The sequence below is a fragment of the Bemisia tabaci genome, chromosome 1 (assembly GCF_918797505.1).
Source record: "Bemisia tabaci chromosome 1, PGI_BMITA_v3".
Lineage (NCBI taxonomy): Eukaryota > Metazoa > Arthropoda > Insecta > Hemiptera > Aleyrodidae > Bemisia > Bemisia tabaci.
This window is the reverse complement of record NC_092793.1, coordinates 41,078,249-41,101,971: the sequence shown is the minus strand read 5'-3', so window position 1 is coordinate 41,101,971 and position 23,723 is coordinate 41,078,249. Positions and strand designations below refer to the sequence as shown.

The following is a 23,723-nucleotide window of genomic DNA, read 5'->3' as shown; positions in this document are numbered from 1 at the left end:
AAGATAGGGGTTGCTATTTGAAAAAAAAAAGTTGGGGGGCCCCCGTCCCCCCCTGAGGGGGGGACCAAAATTTTGACCCCCCCAAAAGATGGGCCCCTTTGAGATAGGAACATTCCCAAAGTTTCGTTTCCCTAGCTCAATTCGTTCAAAAGTTAGAGGGGGGGTCGGGGACTTTTCGCTCACCCTGTATGATGAAGCCAAGGGTTTTTGCTTCAACTACTGATGATCCGTTTTCGATTATCTGTTTTTCTATCCTTAAAAAATGGGAAAGTTTGCGTAACGGGTGTGACAGATTGTCTCTCTGAGGTCCATCATTTCTGAGAGAGTTTAAAAGTTAAAAAACTTACTTTTCTTCTCATACTCTTATTGTAGGCAATCCTAAGCAGTAAATCAATCAACAGTTTGACGCATTTAAATGTAGAACAAGCCAAAACTACATTTTTCTACAAGGTGGCCCAGACCTACCGTTTGCGTCACGGATGTGACGTAACGGGTGTGACAAATTGTCTCTCTGAGGTCCATCATTTTTGAGAAAGTTTAAAAGTTAAAAAACTTACTTTTCTTCTCATACTCTTATTGTAGGCAATCCTAAGCAGTAAATCAATCTGCAATATGACGCATTTTAATGTAGAACATGCCAAAACTATATTTTTCTACAGGGTGGCCCAGACCTACCGTCCCAGGGCTTTTCTTCGGGTAACCCAGGATTCCCCTTTCGTCCCCGCGGTCCTGGACCTCGCATGGCCCAAATTAATCAAAAAAAAATCCCCTGGCATGGTAGGTCTAGGCCTATAGTAAAGTGAAAATATTTCAATCAAATCGGAGAGAGTTCAACGAGCTCTATTTGAAGTCCTTTTGAGATTAGGTGTATTCACTTTAAATACTGAAATATGGCAAAAAAGTTGGATATCTCTCTCTCTCTTATTAGATGTATACATAACCTCTAATTATGCATATGAGTGTATTTCTTGTGATAACCATAGAAAAAATGGTGAGAAGTGAGGCAACATCTGCATAATTGAAACCTCTTCTCATTGGTCACACCCGTAACGTGTCACACCCGTAACGTGTCACACCCGTTACGCATTTCTGCCCATCAATTGTTGAAATAAAAATTTGGAAAAAATACTCCAAAGCTGTACTTGACTTGAAAACGTACAGAAAAAATTGGCATCTCAAAATGACATGAATTAAAATAGTTACATTAAAAGACCCATGTTTTGCGTAACGGGTGTGACAGTCAGTACACTAAGTTTTAAAAGTTACATATAATATACAGTAATTACTTTTAAAAATTGAAACTTTGCAGGAGCACACTGAATCAGTTTCTTGACAACTGCAAGCATAACCTGAAACTTGGTTTTGGCGGGAACACCAGAAAACATTGCTACCAAACTGTCACTCTTTTTACAGTAGGATAAAGCTAAGCAACGGGGCTATGAAACACGTGAAAATTGCGAGAAAAAAAAACAAAACGGAGGTAAACCACATATATTTCCAAAAACTAGGAGTATTAAGGAGTCCAAAAATACATATCGTCGGGTCATTTGGAGGGGGGAAAAAAATACCCCCCGGACTACCTAGGCGTGGAATGACCCAGAAGCCATATCGACGGTGCAAGTCGGCAATCACATAACTCGGTTTGCGACGTTGTAGACTTCCTGTCATACTTTATTTTTTAAATGGCAAAAATACTTAACGGCAATTCTCTCAAACTGTCATGATTTTTCTTCTCAATGCGAAGAAAATTCTGCAAAAACTTCAAGCGATAATGTCAATTCGTTCTCCTTTAAGAAAATGACGTAGAGGCGGAGATTTTCAGACGCCGCAAACGAGTTATGTGATTGCCGACTTTCACCGGCGATATAGAACAATTTAAAGTAAAAGAGAAGTATATTACCCTAAAAGGTCACTCCGGAAAGTCATGAGTTTGAGTCAACATTTTTGGCAAAGTTCAAGAAACAAAATTTAAGGTGATTCAAGTTGACGATTAAATTTTCGATTTTTGAACTTTGCCCAAAATTTGGGTACTTGAGAACGTAATGTCCAACTAATTTGGAACTAACCGAGATAATGTTGGGACAAAGTTACGGAGAATTGGCTAATTTCGCGGGAGAATCGTATGACTTTTGAACTGACGTATTTTGGGGTCCGAAATCCTCCTTAAAATTAGTTTGAAATTATTTCTGTAATTTTTACTTAAAAAGCTAACAATTCGGTAAATTTTCTTGTTTTATTTTTCTTCTACGGTAATTTGAACCGAAGATATGATTTGTGGAAAAAAGACCTTTGGCCTTTGATGTATCATAACTCGGTCAAAGATTGAGATATTGAAAAATTCTTTGTCCTTGATGTTCTCTCCAATAACGTATCACAAGTTAGGGGTTTCAGCTTGGAAGAAGAAAGTTGCCTCCCCTTGAGGGAGAGTCAAAAAGGGGGGAGCGGGAATTCTTCGTACACTCTGTATATTTCCTGAAATTAGAAGTAATCAAGTTTCAGAAAACGCGTTCTCCCGAAAAAGGGCGGATGCGCGCATACGCCTTTGTCCCAAAGAACTCCACGTAACCTGCCGGCGCGGTGGCCGGCGCGGCGACTAGAAGAAAAAATCAGTTGCACCTCATGAAATTTTAGCTCTATTTTCTAGTGACCGCGGTGTTGCGCTGTCTATTATAGTTTGCACCTATAGATGCTTGTCTGAGGGATATTTTCTTGAAAAAGTAGCAGATTTGTCAATTGTTCATTTGGCTCCGTTTTCCTCGTTGGCATAAGATGAGATAGGTCCAGTCAGCATCCGATATCTCCGAAACGCGCCACGCCGCGCTGCGCCTCGTCGCACAGTTTACATTTGATTTGGAACGGCCTATGCATGAAACTAAATTCGGCGATAGTACTTTCGCCGAATTTAGTTTCACGCAGAGTCTCTGGTGACTATTTAGTGACGGCGCGGCGCGGCGCGGCGCGTTGCCTGATAATGCTCTCATGAAGACGCACTTGTTCCTCTGTGAGCGCGTAGTCACTAACACAGACGCACATGAAACACACAGATATTTTCGCTCATTCACCGTGAGAATTCACGTTTTTGGCTCTTTGGAATGTAAACAAAGATTCGTAATGACGTATCGCGCATCGATTCCAATTCTCACTTGCCTCTTGTTCTTGTGACTAGAGCAAGGAAGAAAGGACCTCATTCCAAATTGTCCGTTTCAACCTTGGCCTGATCTTCGAAATATTTTCAAAGTTGATAGAGGATCTCCTCCCGAGTCTAAAACACTGACGCTTTTATAAATCGGACGATCACGGAGGGAGGGGGAGGGGAGTCAAAGTAAAAAAATTAAACTCGCATATCTCGCTAACGCTTTGTCGTAGAAAGATGATATTGGTCTACAAATGTAGAGAAAACCACCAGCTTTCAGGCGATAATTACAAAATTGGTCCATTTTGGAAATTTCATCCATTGTTGCCACGTTGCCGAAGTTAAAATGTTCAGTTTTTCACCTTTTTAGCTGTGACGTTGAAGGAATCGCACAAAAAGTAATCTAACTATTTTTTGATGAAAGTAGACCGTTCAAGCTTCAAAACAAGCACAAGTTCATCCTGGAGAAACAAGTTGGAGGAGAGATATGATTTTTCAAAGTGGATGTGGTACACTTGGACCTGGTTTGTTCCGAGTCCCAAGATCACCAAATGCCCCCAAACCAATCACGAATTGCAAGGTTGTGCATTTTTATACCCTATTATAGCTAATTACCGAAGAAAATTATTAAAAAAGAACAAAATATCAAGACATATGAATGTTACAAGACTATAGCCTGAGCTGACTTTCGCTGCATCAACAAAAATGCATGCCTCTTTTTCAAATCGTTTCTGTAGGATGGATTTAAATTTAAAAAGCTCAAATGGTACGACTTTGTTAGCAATTCCTCTTTTTTCCTCTTATTTCTACCCAGCGAACCGTTGAAGGTAAACATACATTTTTTTATGATCGAAAACTTTGATTTCTCTGTATCCATTGCATATTAATCATTTATCCTGATCTTGTCATTTTTGACGAATGAGTTTATCTAGGAGTGACCTATAAAGGTCGCCCCAGCTAAAATTTGAAAATTTGAACTACGGCAACGTGAAAGCAATGGATGACATTTTCAAAATGGACAAATTTTGTCATCATTGTCTGAAAGGTGGTGGTTTTCTCTATATTTTGAGATTAAGATCGTCGTTTTATGACAAACCGTTCACGATAAATGCGAGTTGAAATATTTATCTTTGAACCCTTTTCTCTCTATCCGTACTTGTTGGATTTCAAAAATCGTCGGTGTTTTGGACTCGGAAAGTGATCCTCTATCGCGAAAAATTAAAAGCGCGATGACGTGAGTCGTGAGGCGTGAATTCGCAATATGCTCTTCTCTAGGCTGTTAGTCAGATCCGCGAGAAAAGTTAAAAAGCGAGGCCGGATTACGTTTTTCCTACCTTCGGCTGTGTTGCTCACGTAGCCTTTGAAGCACCACTACAAGTGAGACAAACGAAACCAACACAATAAGGAAATGGAGCAAGGGAAAGGGCTCGCGTTGATCACGGCGCAGAGATACGACTATTCGTGCTTGATGGATGTCCGTGTTGCATCTGCAAAATTGAAGGCGCAATGGCCCGGGGCATGAACTCGCAATGCTTCGCTATGTGCTGCCAATGAGGTGTCGCTCAGATTCGGGAGAAAAGATAAAAAAGAGGCCCAAATAGGTCCCTCCTTTCTTCGACTGTATTGATTTAATACTCGATTCTTTTTTGGAATGATTTGCAGACCACCATCTAAGGCTCCCGTGAACCGGCCCCATCCAATCTGCGGAGCAGGTTTTGTTAGGAAGCCTCGCAATTTAACCCGGCTTCAGCATTTAAGGGTTAATAAAAATATCATTAAAATGACTGCACCTTCCTCGCAAAAAGTCAGTATTCAACATTGGATCCAAAATAGGCCATTCAGACCGTGAATTTCAATAAAATTTGGTTATGCTATCTCACAAAGTTAGGCTCCAATTGTTCGGTCACGTCTGAAAACATTCTCATTTCCAACAAAATTATCGCTGAATGGATCTTCCTGCTGTATATACCTGATGCATTTAATTGATTCGTTCCTATCTCTTTTTTTTACTTGCCTTACTGAACACCTTGTCCTTTGCTAGACTCAACACTCTTTTTCCCTCTCTCTCTCTCTCCTTCAAAATTTCACCTTGTGCCAACTAGATTGCATGTTTCATTTTCTAATCGAGGAAGCTAAAAAGATCTTTCCAGCTGACATGTTTCTTGGGTTCATCATTTTCAGGCTTTTAGTGTTTAAAAGCAGTATTTTAGGTGGCCAGATCTGCCTCGGAATCTCTGGAAATAACGGAACTTGGATGCGTCTGGTAGCTGTGATTTGTTCTCTTTTTTTCGTTTCACAACTCTATCGATTACTTTAACACGTTCAATTTTAAAAAATTTTCTCTGGGGGTGCATCCCCCCGGGAAATATCATACGACACCCCCTTAACCGGTCAAGGGTCCACGCTCTTAGATGTGAGCCAGTCCGTCCATGCGAGGAACGTTTAATTTTACGAGGGAACTGGTGTCCGATAGAAATGAATAAGGTAATTTTTGGATCGAGTAACTAAAAATACAAAAGGATGCAGGTATAGCACGTCCAGCGAATGTCTCTCCCTTTTTCAAAGAACAATGTTTTTCCAATCAAATGACATAATGCGCTTGTATAGCCCCATGTGGAACGCATCATTTTGTTTTTCGTCCGAAAGAACGAAAAAATTATTTTATCTAGGTCCTTAATGGAGGACCTTCCACTAACTATATGTTTGCTGCTAGATCAGAGAATGGCCGTGTTTTTTTTTATATACTTCTGACCAATATTTTGGAAATCCGAAGGTTATATAAATGCGTATTTTTGGCATCTGAATAAGGGTTTTTTTTCGTGCAAACTCGATCTTTCGGAAAATTAGTGGGTTGTGGAAAATACAAAGGTCGATTCGGGGTCAGAAGCAAAAAATAAGATATAGTAGCCCAATTATAGCTATCTGTATAAAATGATTTTCTGTCCTTCCAGACTCAAAAACAACGGATCAGTTTTATATAGGATTCGTGGGTGGATAATGCCATTTTGACCGGAAAACCCTCTTCAGAAAAAGGGAGACAGGTTTTTTGGACATGCGGTATGCAATACATGTCTGGCTAGTGTCTATGTATCTTTGGCCCCTAAATTCAAGAATTACTTCGGTTTATCTCGATCATGCATCAATTTCCAGAAAATCAAATTTTCCTAGGAAAATTCATGTTTAAATCATCCCAATTTGCCTGGAAAATGGCAGAGCCAGGGACAAACCGAGGTCATACTTGGACCCATGCAGGGCTGAATATTACACGAGAATTCACTAATGAAGCATTCATTTTTTTTCGGTGTATACTTGTGTAATCTTTCATATTCAACAGCGGACCAGTTTTGCGTCATTTTCAAACTTCCTGCGCGAAGAAGTATATCCTGAATTAAAGATCCTTTGTAACAAGGGTGTGTGCTCAAAAAGGTAGTTCCGCGGAAATCGTATTTGAAAGTTTAGAAGTGTATAGCGTTGGTACTAGCCAATGTCTTCGCAGGAAATTTAATTAGTTTGAAAGAACAAGTCTTTGAGAGTATACTTGCAAAAACGGAACATTGTGACTACATTCCCCTATGATCCCTACAAGATAACGTGGATCGTTGTGTAAAAAAGGGGGGGGGGCAGGACTTTTTAATACACTATGTATATTTCCTGAAACTAGGAAGAATCCAGTTTCAGAAAACGCGTTCTCCCGAAAAAGGGCTCATACGCCTTTGTCCCAAAGAACTCCATGTAACCTGCCGGCACGGCGGCGTCTAGAAGAAAAAAATCAGTTGCACCTCATGAAATTTCAGCTCTACTTTCGAGAAACCGCGGTGTTGCGCTGTCTGTTATGGGTTTGCACCTATAGATGCTTGTCTGAGGGATATTTTCTTGAAAAAGTAGTAGATTTGTCAATTGTTCATGTGCCTCCGTTTTCCTCGTTGGCATGAGATGAGATAGGTCCAGTCAGCACCCGATATCTCCGAAACGCGCCACGCCGCGCTGTGCCTCGTCGCACAGTTTACATTTGATTTGGAGCGGCCTATGCATGAAACTAAATTCGGCGATAGTACATTACGATTAAGACAATTGGTGCAATATATATAATATATATATATATATATATATATATATATATCTACGTGCTAAATAAAGTATAGATATTTGTAATAAATATTTGGATCTTAATTATTATGCCCCCCTATCCCGTTATAAAACAATAAGCTATTAATTAATAATTAATAGAGAAATAGGTGCATAATGCAATGATAATGCACGAGTGATAGTCGAGAGTCAGACACAATCAGTACAAGGCAAAGTTCAAAGAACTTTTTACTTTTGGGTCAGCCGAGATTTTAAAAGTGAAAGTCCTCAAATGGCATTCCTACATTTTTTTAAGGTCTTTATACCCTCTAAAGGCATGATTTAGTAGTAGTCACGAATAATATGCACTAAAAATATTTTTTCATTTACCGTAGACCCCACTCCTTTTGGAAAGAGGCTACGGTAATGATGGCTACGGTAATGATGATTTATGATGAAAGTCGGTGTATAATCTAGTTGCATTGGTGGATTCCGCTGTAATTTTCAAATTGAGGTTAGGTCTTAGTATGCAATATGAATCATGCACTACTTTAATATTTCATTCATTCCTTGACAGAAAAAAGTAGGTATACGGTAATGAGAATTTCAAATTGCCAAAATTTAATTCAGCAGATAAAAACAAGAGAAATTATCTTTTAATGAAGTTCAAAATCCGGACAACCCGGCCATCGTGCACTAGACGGTAAACAAAACACTCCGAATGAATAAGTGATCACAGACTGCGTTCTAGCGGCGGAAAAGTGCCGCTAACAGGGTCTACGGTAATGATGCGAAAATTTTGTTACATTGCTCCCGGGTGGCGTAATTTTATTGCTATGCTAAACTTTGACATAAACACCAAAAAATACTCTTTTAAATACATCTTGGCTGTAATATTTGCCAAGGTTTTATTTTTTTTGGGCTTGAATCTTTTGAAAACCTAACATAAAATTAATGACCTACAGATTATTACAGGCTACGGTAATGATTTTTTCGACGTTTTTGAGTTTTCCACTAGAATTTTTGGATGGAAAATATTAAAATATGGCAAAAACGAATCAAGGACATTGTTCAGTACACAATTTTGAATAAATAATTGACAAACTTCTTCTCCTTCTTCTAATTTTGAACGAAGTACAGAGGGTTTACACGAAAAGTAAAAAGTTATTTGAACTTTGCCACAAGTAATAGGAGACATTAAGATTAGAGATGCTCGATGTTAGAGCGGTGCATTGGAATGCTATGTGTGCCAAATGGTCTTATTATTTGGAAAATTACAAGAGTCTTTTACCAAAAATTTCTATGAAAGTGACTAGATGAAGATATTAACAAGGGGGTATAACGACTGTCTTTTGGGGGTGAATATGTAGAAGGTACACAAAATAGAGGTTAAAATTATTCTTAATGTCTTTTCATCAAATCTCGCAATACAGTGTGTCATCACACCTACATCCGTTCCAAGTATCTCGTGTCCAATCCTTTCATCCCCTTAGGGGATGACCCTAACAATGCAAACGGATCCCACAACTTTTCTGATGATGTACCTACCTTCATGCATTTAATTGCCGCTTCGCAATGCTGTCCTTCCAGTGCCTGGTCATCAAGCGTTGTTAAGGCGTTATCCTTCACGTTGAGCCATCGAAGCTTCTTCGAAGACTTCATCATACCCGTGGGTATGTGATGCAAACCGTTGCGTTTAATAACCTAACTTGAGGTTAACAGTACAAAACATCCAGGTGCAGCCGCGGAAAAGACCCTTAACGCCTCTTTCTCCTATTATTAAGGGACCCGACGAATACTTAAAAGTAAAGAGAAGGAAGTGTTTGAACTCACCAAATTGTGTAGATGAGATAAACCCATTGGATGAATACTGAGCAAGCGGTTATTGCGCAAATCAAGCGCCTCGAGCGAGCTAAGTCCTTTCAGTGCCTGGTCATCAAGCGTTGTTAAGGCGTTATCCCCCACGTTGAGCCACCGAAGCTTCTTCAAAGACTTCATCATACCCGTGGGTATGTGATGCAAACCGTTGCGTTTAATAACCTAACTTGAGGTTAACAGTACAAAACATCCAGGTGCAGCCGCGGAAAAGACCCTTAACGCCTCTTTCTCCTATTATTAAGGGACCCGACGAATACTTAAAAGTAAAGAGAAGGAAGTGTTTGAACTCACCAAATTGTGTAGATGAGATAAACCCATTGGATGAATACTGAGCAAGCGGTTATTGCGCAAATCAAGCGCCTCGAGCGAGCTAAGTCCTTTCAGTGCCTGGTCATCAAGCGTTGTTAAGGCGTTATCCCCCACGTTGAGCCACCGAAGCTTCTTCAAAGACTTCATCATACCCGTGGGTATGTGATGCAAACCGTTGCCTGCAACAGTATGCATGGAAAGCAGTGTTTAAATTGAAGGAAATTTAAGGGAATCAGAGCTGCCACGCTCTTAAAAAGGTCACAATTTCTGTGTACGTGCCATAGGCGGATCCAGACACTTCAAACGGGAAGAACGGAAAAGGGTTCGGGGGGCTTCTGCCAGAAAATTTTCGAAATTTTAGGACATCTGAAATGCAGGTTGAGTCAATTTTGTCATGAATAAACACCGAATATAAGCGTCCTTATTTCTTTTTTCGTCCGTTCCCTCCTTCTCTCTTCCCTCCCATTATCTCTCTCCTTCTTCTTTTCTGGCAAACAGGAGAACGCGGACGCCCCCTACGCCCCCCTTCCCTTGGATCCGACTATAATACGTGCATTCAATTTTATCGAAGTGTAGAGACTAGTCTCGGACGTCCACATTCAATTTTCTGGTGACGAATTCTACCGATTTGCTGTTTCACTACTCCCCCCCCCCCCCCCCTCGCACGATCTTCATTAGACTAATGTAATCGGATCGGCGGAATAGCAGAGTACGTAGAACAAGCGAATCGGGAGAAATCTTTTGCCAACGTGGACAGCCCCCCCCCCCCCCTGTTTTGTAGGGATTATCACACTCAAACCTAACTAACAGTAGTATATTCATAGGATACTCTTGGGATAATCCATCGCAATAGTAGAATATCCAATTAATATCCCACCGGATATCCTCCGAATATCCTACGATTATCCGAGCAAATTATCCTGTAGGTAGTGCAGTTTGAATTAGGACAAAAAGGAGAAAATCTGCATCTTAATGAAGATGACAAACCACCGATCAAATGCGCGGAACTTTCGCCATTCGCGTCAAAGGCAACCTGACCGAGCGATGAACTGAAAACTGATAACGTAATGTAAACGAGGGCTTGATTGAGGCGAAGAAAGGGGAAGGTGCAGGGAGCCCTACAGGAAGGTTCTTGGGGTCGGAGTGGAATACATACAAGTTAAGTTTGGGCTAATTAAAGAGCGAAGTGGCAACTGCGCCAGAGCAATAATGCTCGAAACAAATTAATAAAGATCAATGTAACGAATACAAAGAGTTTATTTAATTCACAGGAGAGTAATACAACTAGCACATTAAATGGGTAGAGACGCACAAGTAATGGTAGAGGGAACCGGGCCTAACGGGGGATCTCCAAACGAGAGACGACGATTGAAATTAGGCTCAGGTGACCGAGCTTTTATAATGACAAATGACCCGGGCCAATTTGCGTCATAGGCGCAAGTTGGGCCAGAGAGGGGACAGAACTTGCTGACAAAAGTTCGGGACTCAGCAGAATGACCAAATAAGTGCAATTCGTAAGAGCAAAGTCCTAATTAGGTAACGCACGGCGACACTCTAGCGCGCGAGCGGATTCGGCTCGTGTCCGTGTTGCCGGACCTCGGTCTAAATGTTCAGAATATAACTCCTCCCTTCTTAAGATTGAAATTTCGTCTAGTAGAATATGAAATTGAAAATTTTATACCGTAGAAATTTTTACATTAATTTATTTTGCTGGTGGAATTGAAATGGGAAAACGTAAAAGAGGAATTGAAGGACCTGGAGCTTCAGGTTCTGGTTCGACAGGTAAGGGAGAAGAAATGAATTCTCCAGTAGCCAATACAGGAGTTTGGCGGGCTTTATGAGCTCTTTTACATGAAAAAGTGATCAAGACAATCAAAAATAGAACAAATAAAATTGTGCAAATTCCATAAAGAACATAAAGATGATGAATATTTTCAAATCTTACGGGTTGAATAGGGGTAGGTGCAGAGGAGTAATACTCAGGACTTAGTTCCATTTGTAAATGACTCAAACTCACATTAAAAGGTAACAAAGAGTAACTTGAATTTTCCATACTCAATGCAAAGTCTGCAATGAGCATTTCGGCAGATGTATTAAAACTCGTGGGTAAGGTTTGATTTCTAAAGCTTACAACGCAATTTCGATTATAGTACAAATAAATTCCAATCATTACTTTTCTCTCAGAGTAAGAAGGGCAATTAAATTCAACAGTTTCAGTACGGGGAAAATAGAAAACATACTGGGAAGTTTCAGGAACACTTTGAACAAAGCTATCATTTAAATTTACAAAAACTTTCGGACAGATCAAAGATTGAGTCCTTTTGACGGCTCGAACACTGCAGGAATCTTGATGCATTGGCGAGGCTTCTTCACACTGGAAGCGGGTTGGTAGCTTCACACAGGACACCGTGGGTGAGCGGTAAGTAGAGGTTGATGGATCTTCAAGTATGAAACGGCGCTCTGGAATAACTGATAAGTAATACTCTGACCGTACATAGGAGGGAAGGGAGAGCAATTTATACAATGTAAAATTGGTTTCAAAATTCACGGGAACAGAAATATAATAATAAATTTTACCGAGTTTGATTTCACAAGAAACCTTCAAAAGTTCTTCCATCAAATAAGGAGGCAAGGTAGTAAGATCAAGAGGAATAGACTCATGATAAAAGGAGTAAATGCTCTTGATTTCTTGACGTAAATCATTTGCAGAGATAACAGAAGGGTGCAACTGATTGTTGTTACAAAAGAGAAGAGAATTCTCGATTTCTTGAATTAATGTCAGTAAGGTTAAGCCGTAACTGGACAGATAACTTAAGGTTTCTGTAAAATGGTGATCATGAATTTCTGAAAAAGTTTGATTTTGGATTCTCTGTAAATAACCAATTTTCTCAGTGAGAATTTTCTCATTCTATTCAACTCTCTTAAATGTCTCCTGATTCTTATTTATTATGGCAGTCGTTAAACTGTAACCATTCTTTACTTGATTCTCCAAGTTTATCTCATTTTTATCTAGATTCCTAGTGATTTTTTCAAGCCTTTCTTGGTCGAGATCGTCCATTTTTCCAGTAACAAAGGAAATTGCACGACCCAAGAAATTCGCAATTCCTCGCTTAGGGCGCGGAGGAAGGGGAGCAAGATAATTTAATTTATCCAAAATGCTACTTCCTAAAACCTTTATTAATTGCAAACTAGGCGTGTAATTGTCATGTTTGTCAAGTACCATTTTACTGAGAGAACCATAGGAATTCTGAAAAAGCGTTAATTCTTTTCGGAGATTAGTGATGTTAAGATAATGCACGAAAGTATGCGAAGTTTTCTGAAGATTCGCGTATCCTGATCTAAGGGGCAATACACCAGGGTTAACAGTTATGTTAGTAATTCCACTTAGGGCTGCGACAGTCCCAAGGCACCTGAGTAACCGTCTGAGGCACCGTCAGTATCAGGAACAAACGATGTGCCCTGATTTCTTTTAGGTCTCTTCATTTGATCCAAGTGAATCTTTTGCTTCACATTTGTCTTAGGATTTACTACAGCCAAAGTGCCTTTATCCTTATTAAATTTATTAATTTTGGATACTTGAAATCGTGGAGAGGTTTTCTGATTTGCAATACGCTTTACAAGTTTTCTATAAATAGGTTGTTTCAGAGGGGGAGGATCTTCTCTTTTTACATTTCTTTTCTTCAAAACTTTTAGCTTTTTCTCCTCAACTCGATTATAAACCTTATCAAAAATGAATTTAGAAAGTTCACAATGCTTACATACGTAATCTTGGGGAGAAATAATTTCATCGTTCAAATTAAATGGTTCATTCTTCATATGACAGCTGATTATTTCAAAAGGAGTCATCTTAGTGACGCTACTAATAGAGTTATTATAAGCTAAAACAGCCATTTGAACTAGCTTAGTGATCTTCTCGTCTTTGAACGCAGGTTGCAATTTGAAAAGCTTCAAATGCTCAGCTAAAAATGAATGAAATCGTTCCACAATACCTTGAGAATTTGGATGGTTATGAGAGGTCATGTGATATTTAACCTTATGAAAGTTTAAGAAATCCTTAACTACGGCGTTACTGAATTCTACGCCTTGGTCGAATCTTATTTCTTCTACAACTCCAAAATGTGAGAAGAAAGTGAATAATTTATCCATTACTTCAATACCAGTTTTGTTATGAACAGGATAACATTGAGCGTAACGCGAAAAAGCACAAACGATTGAAAGAAAAGTTTGCTGCTCGGCAGAATATAAATCAATGTGAATTACTTGAAAAGGTCTATTAGGCGTGGGAGTTTTATTAAATTTTAATTTAATTGGATGTAAGATTACATAGTTCACAATCATTTATAAAATTTTGTGGACTCTCTCATATTCGGCCAATAATAGTTTTTTGACAAGTGCATTTCGGTTTCCAAAATGCCTCGATGATTTTGGGGCGAAAGATGATAACTCTTAATAATTGAAAGCTGAGAATCTTTCGACTCAACATCCACCAAGAGAGACGTAAATTTTGTGAAATTTATGTTATTAAAAGATTTCTGGACTACTCTCGAGAAGACAGGGAATAACTCTTCATCCTTAAAGAACAAACCATATTGTTCGGAAGGAACAACATGACCGGTCAGAAACTCAAAAATATGTTTTTCAGTCTCCTGACGTGGCAACGCAGCAGAGACGCGCACTTTATCTTTAAAGAATGTCTCGACTTTAAGTCCAACATCCGATTCTTCAGAGTAAGAAAAAACTAGTTGATAGCGTTTCAAATTTATGGCCTTATCAACTATTGGAATGCTAATGATCGGTTCATTGACGGCACTGTGAACCGTAGACGAGGCGGCGGGTCTCGAATCGTCTCGGATTCGTCTGCGGATTCAAGTTCGGTGTCAGACGTGTTTCCGATTACGGAAAGATTACGTGTGGCTGGAATCTTGTTCAGCTCAACTCGTGACAGTGCGTCGGCGTTAATGTTCAACCTACCTGGTTTATAGCGGATCTCGAAATCATATTCTTCCAATTGTAGACGCCATCGGATTATCTTCGAATTTGGTTCTTTCATCGAAAATAACCAAACTAATGGTCGATGATCCGTGTAGAGAATAAATCTGCTTCCATAAAGATAAGCTCTAAAAGATTTAACTGCGAAGAGAATACCCAAAGTTTCCAATTCCAAAGCTGAATAATTAGTTTCAGCAGCATTTAAACTTCTACTACAATAGGCAATAGGCCGTTCAGAACCATCAGGACCTTGGAAAAGTACACCTCCTAACCCAATTTTTGATGCGTCAGAAGAGATCTTCATAATGAGGTCCCAGCGGGGATATTGCAAAATTGGGTCATTACACAATAATTTCTTACAAGTCTCAAAACACTCTGCGAAATCGGGGTCAGTGATTTTGATGACCGCGCCTTTTTTGAGACGTAATGTAAGCGGTTTCGTAATAGGGGCGAAATCAGGGATGAAGCGGCGGTAGTAGGACAGAAGTCCTAAAAAGGATTTTATTTTCGTGACTGTATCAGGAATGGGCCAACGAGTTATTGCTTCAATCTTTTTGGGATTTGGGCGAACACCTTCGGATGTGACCACATGTCCGAGGTATTCTATCTCTTTACGCATGAACTCTGTTTTATCAAGCTGTACCTTTAAATTGAATTGACGAAAACGCTCGAATATCTTACGTAAATGGATTTTATGCTCACTTAAATTTTTCGAAAAAATAAGTGCGTCATCAAGATAAACTGTACAAAAGTCATTTTGATAGCCTCTCAAGACGTTGTCCATTGTTCTCTGAAAAGCAGCAGGTGCATTTTTCAGACCAAATGGTAACCGTAAGTAGGTATTCGTATTTACAATTTTCGAAACTAAAAGCAGTTTTGGGAACTGATTCTTCGTCTAATAAAATTTGATTGAAACCAGGATAAAGGTCGAGAACCGAAAAATACTGGCATTTACCGAAGCTGCTCAAGTAACTGGAAATCTGTGGGATTGGATAAGAATCACCTACAGTAACTTTATTTAAAGCACGAAAATCAATCACAATGCGATATTTCTTCTTTCCCGAACTATCAGCCTTTTTGGGAACTATCCATAAAGGTGAGTTCCAGGGAGAATAGCTAGGTCTTATTACACCGGAATCAAGCATTTGATTCAGTTGCCTTCTAATCTCTTCTTTCAAAGCGAATGGGTACTGATAAGGTCTGACGTTAATTGGATTATCGCACGTGGTGATAATTTTATGCTTGACTTCGTTAGCAAAGGTCAGAGGTTGACCCTCAATAAAGAAAATATCGCTAAATTCAAGCGCTATCTCCTTAATTGCTTGAAACTCCTCAGCGTTGAGGTGATTTGTTCGCAACAGAGATAAATCAAATCTTCTCTTAAAAGTTTCAAAATTATGCATTGAAGTCTTATTATTTACCTTTTCCAAGCTTTTCAACACATTCAATTGTCATTTATCTGTAACCTGGATCAGATAATTCCCTGCGGGTTCGCAAGGCACAAAACCTTTTGGGGTCATTTCATACCTGGTATTTGAATGGTTTACTATTGAACAAGTAGCAAAACCATTATCAACTTTACTCAGGCAACTAGGGATTTCTAAGTTTTTATTCAACTTAATCTGAGGAATAAAAACTTCACATTCTGTAGTGCTTACAGGAACTTTGATGATTTTTTCTGTGAAAGGCGGAGAAACAATTTTATCGATTACCGGATTCGTATTATGGAAAAACAGAGGAATTTTGAACTTTTCAGCTTCTAAAGATTGCTTATTAAAGTTCACATTCATTTTAAATCGTTTGAGAATGTCGATGCCAATCAAACCATCAGAGAAATCGTGAAATTTGTACATTAAAAATCGAACAAAACCATTATTTTTGAAAATTTTGGGAACAGGCGTGTAGACACATTCTTCGGAAATTCGTGAACCATGTTGCGTATTAATTTCCATTTTTAACTTCCGAATAAAATTTGGATAGAGTTGCTTAGCAAGCTCTGGATCCAAAAAGCTACTTGTGCTACCGCAATCAACAAAGAACTTGCCGTGTTTGAATTCGGGAATGACGATATAAGGTAAGATACTTTTAGATACACTATTTAAGTTAAGTTCTGCTCAGGGGAGGCTTCTATCTGAAAAAACGGAGTCGTTTCCATTTCTTCAGGCACGTCTTCAACATAGAGGTCGTTATCGGGTTCATCAAAATTCAAGTCGGAGTCAGGCTGAACGTCGGTGACGTGGGCGTGACTAATACCGCTCATCGGGATCGGCTGGTTTGTGGGCACGTTATTGCTACCACTAGGTCGTTGATTGAATTTTTGATTTGAACCGCGATTTTGATTAAAATTTGATTTATTTTGAAAATTTGGTTTATTCTGATTAGAATAATTAGGTTTATTTTGGTTCCGGAAGTTTGGCTTATTTTGCCCTTGGTTTCCATAACCTTTCTTTTGTTGAGAATAATTTTGAAATTGATTATTCTTATTTCCAGATTTATTTTGGAAATTTTGATTTGGCTTCTTTTGGCTAGAGCCACTAGAATTGCCATCTTTGTAATTATCCAAATTTTCAAATGGAAATTCATTAGTCACGAGGTTCAAAGCCTCAGGTAAGGTCAATGGATTTTTAGCTTTCAGATACTGACGCAAAGGATCCCTGAGTCCGCGCAAGATAACTTGCAGGCTCAACTCATGGATGAAATCCTTATGAGCTAACCTTCGGTGAGTATTCATGAAAGCGACTATCAGGTTCAACTGATAAGTAACACGATTGTAAAGATCTATTGCCTTTTCACTGGAATTTTGGGACATACGACACAATTCGATTGTAAGCGTAAGGTCTGTTTTTCTGTCACCAAAGAACTCAGTTAATTTCTCTTTTAATTGGGGCCATGTAGCATACTCCAAATTACCAACCTGGATTTGAGCCTGCCCTTTAATTTTCGACAAAATACCGCGTAAAAGTTGCGAATTTTGAATGTGATTTGGCTCACCAGCAATGAAAAATGCAGTATGAAGCTGATCACAAGTTTTAACAAATTGGGGCAACAAGTTTGTTTCTCCCTTAATTCTAATATGCTATTTATATCAGAATTTTTCAAATGGAAGGGGCCCTCACGGGTTCTCCTATCCAAGGCAGCATAGCCATCTCGGAGACGCTGAAGTTCAGCTAGCAATTGTTCCTGATTCATGACGACAATTTCTTGGTTCGGACCAGGATTTGCGTTTGGGTCTGGATTTTGATGTGGGTCAGGATCAGCGTTCTGGTTGGGTATGTTGAGAACAGCTGGTCTGATAATAGACATTTAAAATTAATTTAGAAATCAGAATCGTAACCCTTGTCACAGTTTTCCTTCAAGAAAATTAGAGCGCTGCGAAAATGATTAAAACGTTTCCAAAAGTTATTATGTCTTAACCCAAAATTTATGCAAATTTTTTCTTTAATTATAATACTCCTGATGTCGCGATAAATACTGTCATCTAGGAACTGCAAAATTAGTTGAACGAACTCTTCACAAGAAATTTCAAATAAATTCAGTGGAGCGATCAACTCAATTAAATCACGCGTTATAGGTGCTGATTTATTTAACCAAGTGAAAGACATTTCCTTAGTCCATATTGGCTAAAAGGAAACGAAACATCTTTTGGATAATTCGTAGCTGAGCGAAATATTCTCGTGGAGAACGTACTCGGGAATAGAATTCTTCCAGGTAGTTCTTTATCTCAATGCTGCGAATATCCTCGTACTCGTGAGTAAGGAAAAAATCCCACATCAAATGAGAGGCATCCGTCGGTGCCAGATTCTCAAAATCAGTCTGTTGCGCCAATACAGTAAGATCGCTTACGATTGGGCAAACAGTGTTCAGTAGCGTTAGCATGGAGAATTTTCACCAAGGAAAAAATAATTTTTTTTATTTATTTCCTAATAGAAGGCCTAGCAGTAAGGAATCACTTCTAGAAGTCAATAATGTCTTATATTTGGAGCCTTGCAATAAGGGATTTACTCACAAATAAAGAATAAAGAGAATCAAAAAATGTAGTTTCACTAACAAAAATATAAAATTGAGGATATCACAAAAGCAAAAGAGAGAGGGGGATGGTCAGAATATTATTATCATACCAAAAATTACTCACAAAATAGCAGCGATGTACTTCATTTTTTCCTGATGAGAGGACAAGTGTGGAAATCTGCGTAGTCGGCTGTGGAGTCACGGATTTGAAGACCAGAAGGAGTGCTGATAAGGCGGTCAATACGTTTGCCGAGAAACCCGTTGTCGGCGCTATATAATTTCCAAGGAATGTCCTTCTCAGGTCTGTACGGGAGCACGACCTTTGCTATGGGAAGTCGTCGGAGAGGAAGCCTGAACCACAGGAAAGACCAGGGATGGTAGTTCTCGAGTCCTTTCTTGAAGACTGCAAAATCTCCTTCCCGTTTGCAATTGTCGAAATACGCCCGGCAGCTCACAGGAATTCCTTCGTAGTTGAAAGCGAGCATTCCAGCAATCCAGACGGTAAGAGTATCTTCAGTTTGCGTGACTTCCCCAGGCCAGTCTTGTCGGAAAGATGTGAGACGTTTGGTGATGAAAGTCAGAAGTTCTTTCTTTTCCCTTTCGTTCGTGTAAATGAAACGATAGGTGGTTAAAGATGGAACGGTAAAATCAGATCCGTATCTTGGAAAGAACTCTGGTTCTGACATAGAAAAGAACGAGGTTCGCAAAAGTGGGACCAACGCGATGTTGAAAGTCGCACTTAAATTATCCTAGCGGCAAGCGCCTGTTAAGTTTGGGCTAATTAAAGAGCGAAGTGGCAACTGCGCCAGAGCAATAATGCTCGAAACAAATTAATAAAGATCAATGTAACGAATACAAAAAGTTTATTTAATTCACAGGAGAGTAATACAACTAGCACATTAAATGGGTAGAGACGCACAAGTAATGGTAGAGGGAACCGGGCCTAACGGGGGATCTCCAAACGAGAGACGACGATTGAAATTAGGCTCAGGTGACCGAGCTTTTATAATGACAAATGACCCGGGCCAATTTGCGTCATAGGCGCAAGTTGGGCCAGAGAGGGGACAGAACTTGCTGACAAAAGTTCGGGACTCAGCAGAATGACCAAATAAGTGCAATTCGTAAGAGCAAAGTCCTAATTAGGTAACGCACGGCGACACTCTAGCGCGCGAGCGGATTCGGCTCGTGTCCGTGTTGCCGGACCTCGGTCTAAATGTTCAGAATATAACTTACATACAAAGATGTAACAATTTACAACAAATTAAATGTTTAAAAGAGATCCTCTACACATGGGAGGAGTTTATCGAATGTTTATTCTGGAAATCGTCTAATATGCCGTTTTTTCGGATATTCGTAGAATAATATAATGAGGATAACCTGAAAATGTCAGGATATAGGATATTCGGAGGATAATCGAAGTCGTAAGATATTGGTGGGATATTCATAGGATTGCTACTGTCAACTAGGAACTCTCCTGACGGACTGACCTGGATCCATCGACCTTGACTTGGTTTAGTATCAATTCACCATTTCATAAATGACTTGCTTTAGGTCAACTTTTTACGTTATTTCTAAAAATGCTAATGTTGTACGTAATGATGCCAAAAGTGATTTATGGACATGACCGTTCTTAGGTTTTTTAATTTTGGGATTTTCAGGCCATTCATTTACTCAAAAATCGAAAATCGCGCCTCTTCGATTTTAGATCTTTCCCAGTTAAAGCTTAAGATATTCCAGAGGTATTGCGGCTGTTAGACGTTTGAGGGCCTAAATGGTTCTAACATAAAACCTACACCTAAAGTGCATTTTACCTACTAAAAATTGATTGTATAAGTAAAAAAACCCGGCCTCAGATTGGAAAATTGGTACCTAGTGGGTCTGTTGCAAGCAAGAGGTACAGCTAACTAATTACACTTCGTAAGGGAACATTCGCTCGAAAATCATGTTGAGCTAAGAAAAAATGGGTATATACCCATGCGTATAGGTTTGCGACTTCAGTTGTGGATATTATGTGAGTAGGTAATGCCCGGGACACTGAAGTATCTTAGAGGATTTCTTTTCACGTGTGTTGGACGAAGCTCTCATAAGGGATTTTCTCGGCTAACTTTTAAGGTGAGTCAATGAACCTGAATTGAAACTTTGTTGAAAAATACAAGTCTTCCACATTAGATCGACGCTCTCACCTGAAATATCCATGAATTTCAGGTTGACAAGATTCATTTCAGGAGCGGGCGGCCTTGGAAAGGCAGTGATTTGATTCCGAGCTATTCTTAAAAACTCTAATCCTTGAGGCAATCCTATGATGAACTGCAACATTCAAGGGAAGAAACAGATTAGATCCGCCATCCACGCGCTGTTTCACAAAGCCACGTTCTGTAACAGGGCCGTGGCTTGCACTTTTAGCATCTTGGGCAAGAATTTTGCCCTCCCCCCCCCCCCCCGGAGGAAGGTTGCAAGGGAAGGGGTCCCCCTTTTCTAAGGAAATCTTGAATTTTAAGAGAGCAATTTTTCTCTTTTTCTATTTCTCCCGTCCTCTATCCTTTTCGACTTTTCGGCGCCCCCCTTTTGAAAGCGCCTGGGGTAACCGCTCCCTTTCGCCTATACTGCCATGCTAAGGAAAAACGCCGTATGAACCTTCAGGCATTGCCAAATTTCCTCTGATAAAATACGAATTTATTGAGGAAATCGTACATATTTTTCTTCCAATTTTTCAGACCATTTTGCTCACAATTCGTTCTAAAATGTCTGAAAATTTCAAGAAAAAATAAGCATAAATTTCGTCAGCAATACATGTTTTATCCGGACAAATTTGGCAACTCTCGAATGTTCATACGGCGTTCTTCCTTAGCACGACATTATAGGACGCCACGGCCCTGTTCTGTAAGACCAAAGTACCTACTTCGAACATGAGCTTTGATGCCGTCTTGGATTTTGCGAGATTTTCAGTTAGGTTCACATGACGAGTGTGATCTACTGATGAGGTATAAAAAGACCCAAAATTATAGATCTCTCGACGTTACCTCACCTTCATATTCCAATGCAAACTGCCTGAGCTGAACACTCTCCCCCCTCAGTTTTGTACTGATGCTCATTGGAGCTCACAATTTTTGACTCTGATTGAACATTTTTGAACTTTTTGGCTTTGTTTCATCCCCCCCCCCCCCCAATTAGTAAGGACTCAGCACTATTTTGCCACCTTCTTACACAGTTCGGGTCACGTTTTTAGGGTTTTCTCTCTTTTTTTCGTGATTCTAAGGAAAATGGTGGAAAAAAATCACATTTTAAGGGCGGAGCTAATAAACTGCTGTTTCACAGGATTAAATTAAGTTTAGGAACTATTGACATATGTTTAATAGAAGTAAAGGAGGAGTATCGTTTTGGGCCTTTTCCGGCCCCACCTGGATTTTGCTGAATGTTTCATATTTTCAAAGTACCTACTAGTCCTAGGTAGACTTTATGCCAAATATTTTATCGAACGGAGCCCATGCAAAGGTGCAACAACGCCTCAAACCCAGAACCTCGGCATCGAAAAATAGTTATTTTCGTCGACTTTTTCGACTGTTATCACTCTTTCAGTAGATGATTCATATGTATTTTTTTGCGTACTTTCAGTCTCTGGCCTTTTTATAGGCCTCCGACAAATTCTTAGGGGTCTTATGGCCCATTGTTGCCATTTTTGGCCCATTTTTAGGGTTTTTTTCAATTTTACACACCCAGAAATCAATTCAAACTAAGTACCGTGTACGTTTTTGAAAAGAACGCAAAAAAATGAATAAAAACTGTTCAGTGAAAGTTTTTCCTACGTTGCCAAATTTTCGAGAAAAATAGTCCCAAAGAGCCAAAAGTGGCAAAAACTGGATTAATCATCACGTCCAAGGTTCTAGAAAGTGAATTATGACTTTCATGCGGATCGTGGGACACTTTCCCCACGCAGTTTCTGTTGTTTGGTATATTTGGCCTGTAGCAAGCATCTTGAGAACCAAGGATGATCTCGAGGTTACAGGAATAAAGAGGTGAACTGGAGTGAAGGATAAGATAAAAGCACCTTGAGGGTCCGTTTTGTCACGTTCATCTGAGCCATTACATGTTCCGTGAGACGCACTGCAATTTTCCATTTCCGATACGTTATCTGTAGTGAAATAAAACTAAATATTCACTTCCTGGAACCTTGGACGTGATGATTAATCCAATTTTTGGCATTTTTGGCGCTTCAGGACGATTTTTCTCGAAAACTTGGCAACGTAGGGAAAAGTTACAAATCACATTTTATGTATTTTTTTACGTTCTTTCCGAAAATGTACACGGTTTTTCGATTAAATTAAGTTTCACACATGTAAACTTGAAAAACCCCTTAAAAAATGGTGAAAATTGGCAACAATGGACCGTTACGCCTTTTAAAATTCAGAGGAAGCCATTTTTATGGCCAGATATGAAAAGTACGTAGAAAAATATAAAATATAGTACTCACCCATAGAGGGTGACTAAGGTCAAGAAACATTCAAAAGAGCTACCTTCAAGTAAAGAAAGGCCGCTAAAATCGACATCCCGGTCAATTTTCACATCGTGGGAATCCAGGTACAACTATAATTTTTTTATATGTTGTATATATAGGTAAGAGCTGTTACGTACGTCAATATAAAAGTTGTACTCCACTTTCTTGAACCTTAAGCGTGGCAATTAATCGAATTTTTGCCATTTTTGGCTCTTTGGGACGATTTTTCTCGAAAATTTGGCAACGTAGGAAAAACTTTCACTGAACAGTTTTTATTCATTTTTTTGCGTTCTTTTCAAAAACGTACACGGTACTTAGTTTGAATTGATTTCTGGGTGTGTAAAATTGAAAAAAACCCTAAAAATGGGCCAAAAATGGCAACAATGGGCCATAAGACCCCTAAGAATTTGTCGGAGGCCTATAAAAAGGCCAGAGACTGAAAGTACGCAAAAAAATACATATGAATCATCTACTGAAAGAGTGATAACAGTCGAAAAAGTCGACGAAAATAACTATTTTTCGATGCCGAGGTTCTGGGTTTGAGGCGTTGTTGCACCTTTGCATGGGCTCCGTTCGATAAAATATTTGGCATAAAGTCTACCTAGGACTAGTAGGTACTTTGAAAATATGAAACATTCAGCAAAATCCAGGTGGGGCCGGAAAAGGCCCAAAACGATACTCCTCCTTTTACGCTCTTTTCAATGAGCATAACAGTTTTTTTCATCAGATAATCGTGGCTGGAGGTCTGAAGCAAAGTTTCTTCCAAAATCAGCAAAAATATGCCTTTTTAAGCTAATTTTTGAAGAAAACGTTAATGTTACGACCAAAAAATTAGGTTAGGAGAAACAA

The 23,723-nt window shown here is 39.3% G+C and overlaps 2 protein-coding genes across 5 annotated transcripts in view; both read right to left on the bottom strand.

Moving 5' to 3' along the window:
• LOC109038396 (uncharacterized) overlaps nt 1-9,233 on the bottom strand; it is a 150,255-nt gene extending 141,022 nt beyond the window's left edge. Inside the window, exon 1 of the mRNA XM_072306432.1 lies at nt 9,032-9,233. Coding sequence (XP_072162533.1) covers nt 9,032-9,199 — 168 coding nt within the window. The 5' untranslated portion in view covers nt 9,200-9,233. The remainder of the gene's footprint in view (nt 1-9,031) is intronic.
• Nucleotides 9,234-9,270: 37 nt separating this feature from the next.
• LOC140226047 (protein artichoke-like) overlaps nt 9,271-23,723 on the bottom strand; it is a 208,192-nt gene continuing 193,739 nt past the window's right edge. For 2 of the 4 annotated variants that reach the window (XM_072306444.1, XM_072306445.1), the window contains exons 7-8: nt 20,566-20,689; nt 9,271-9,564 (exon numbers count right to left, since the gene is read on the bottom strand). In XM_072306444.1, coding sequence (XP_072162545.1) covers nt 9,314-9,564; nt 20,566-20,689 — 375 coding nt within the window. In that variant the 3' untranslated portion in view covers nt 9,271-9,313. The remainder of the gene's footprint in view (nt 9,565-20,565; nt 20,690-23,723) is intronic. The other 2 variants (XM_072306442.1, XM_072306443.1) reach the window with 2 other exon arrangements.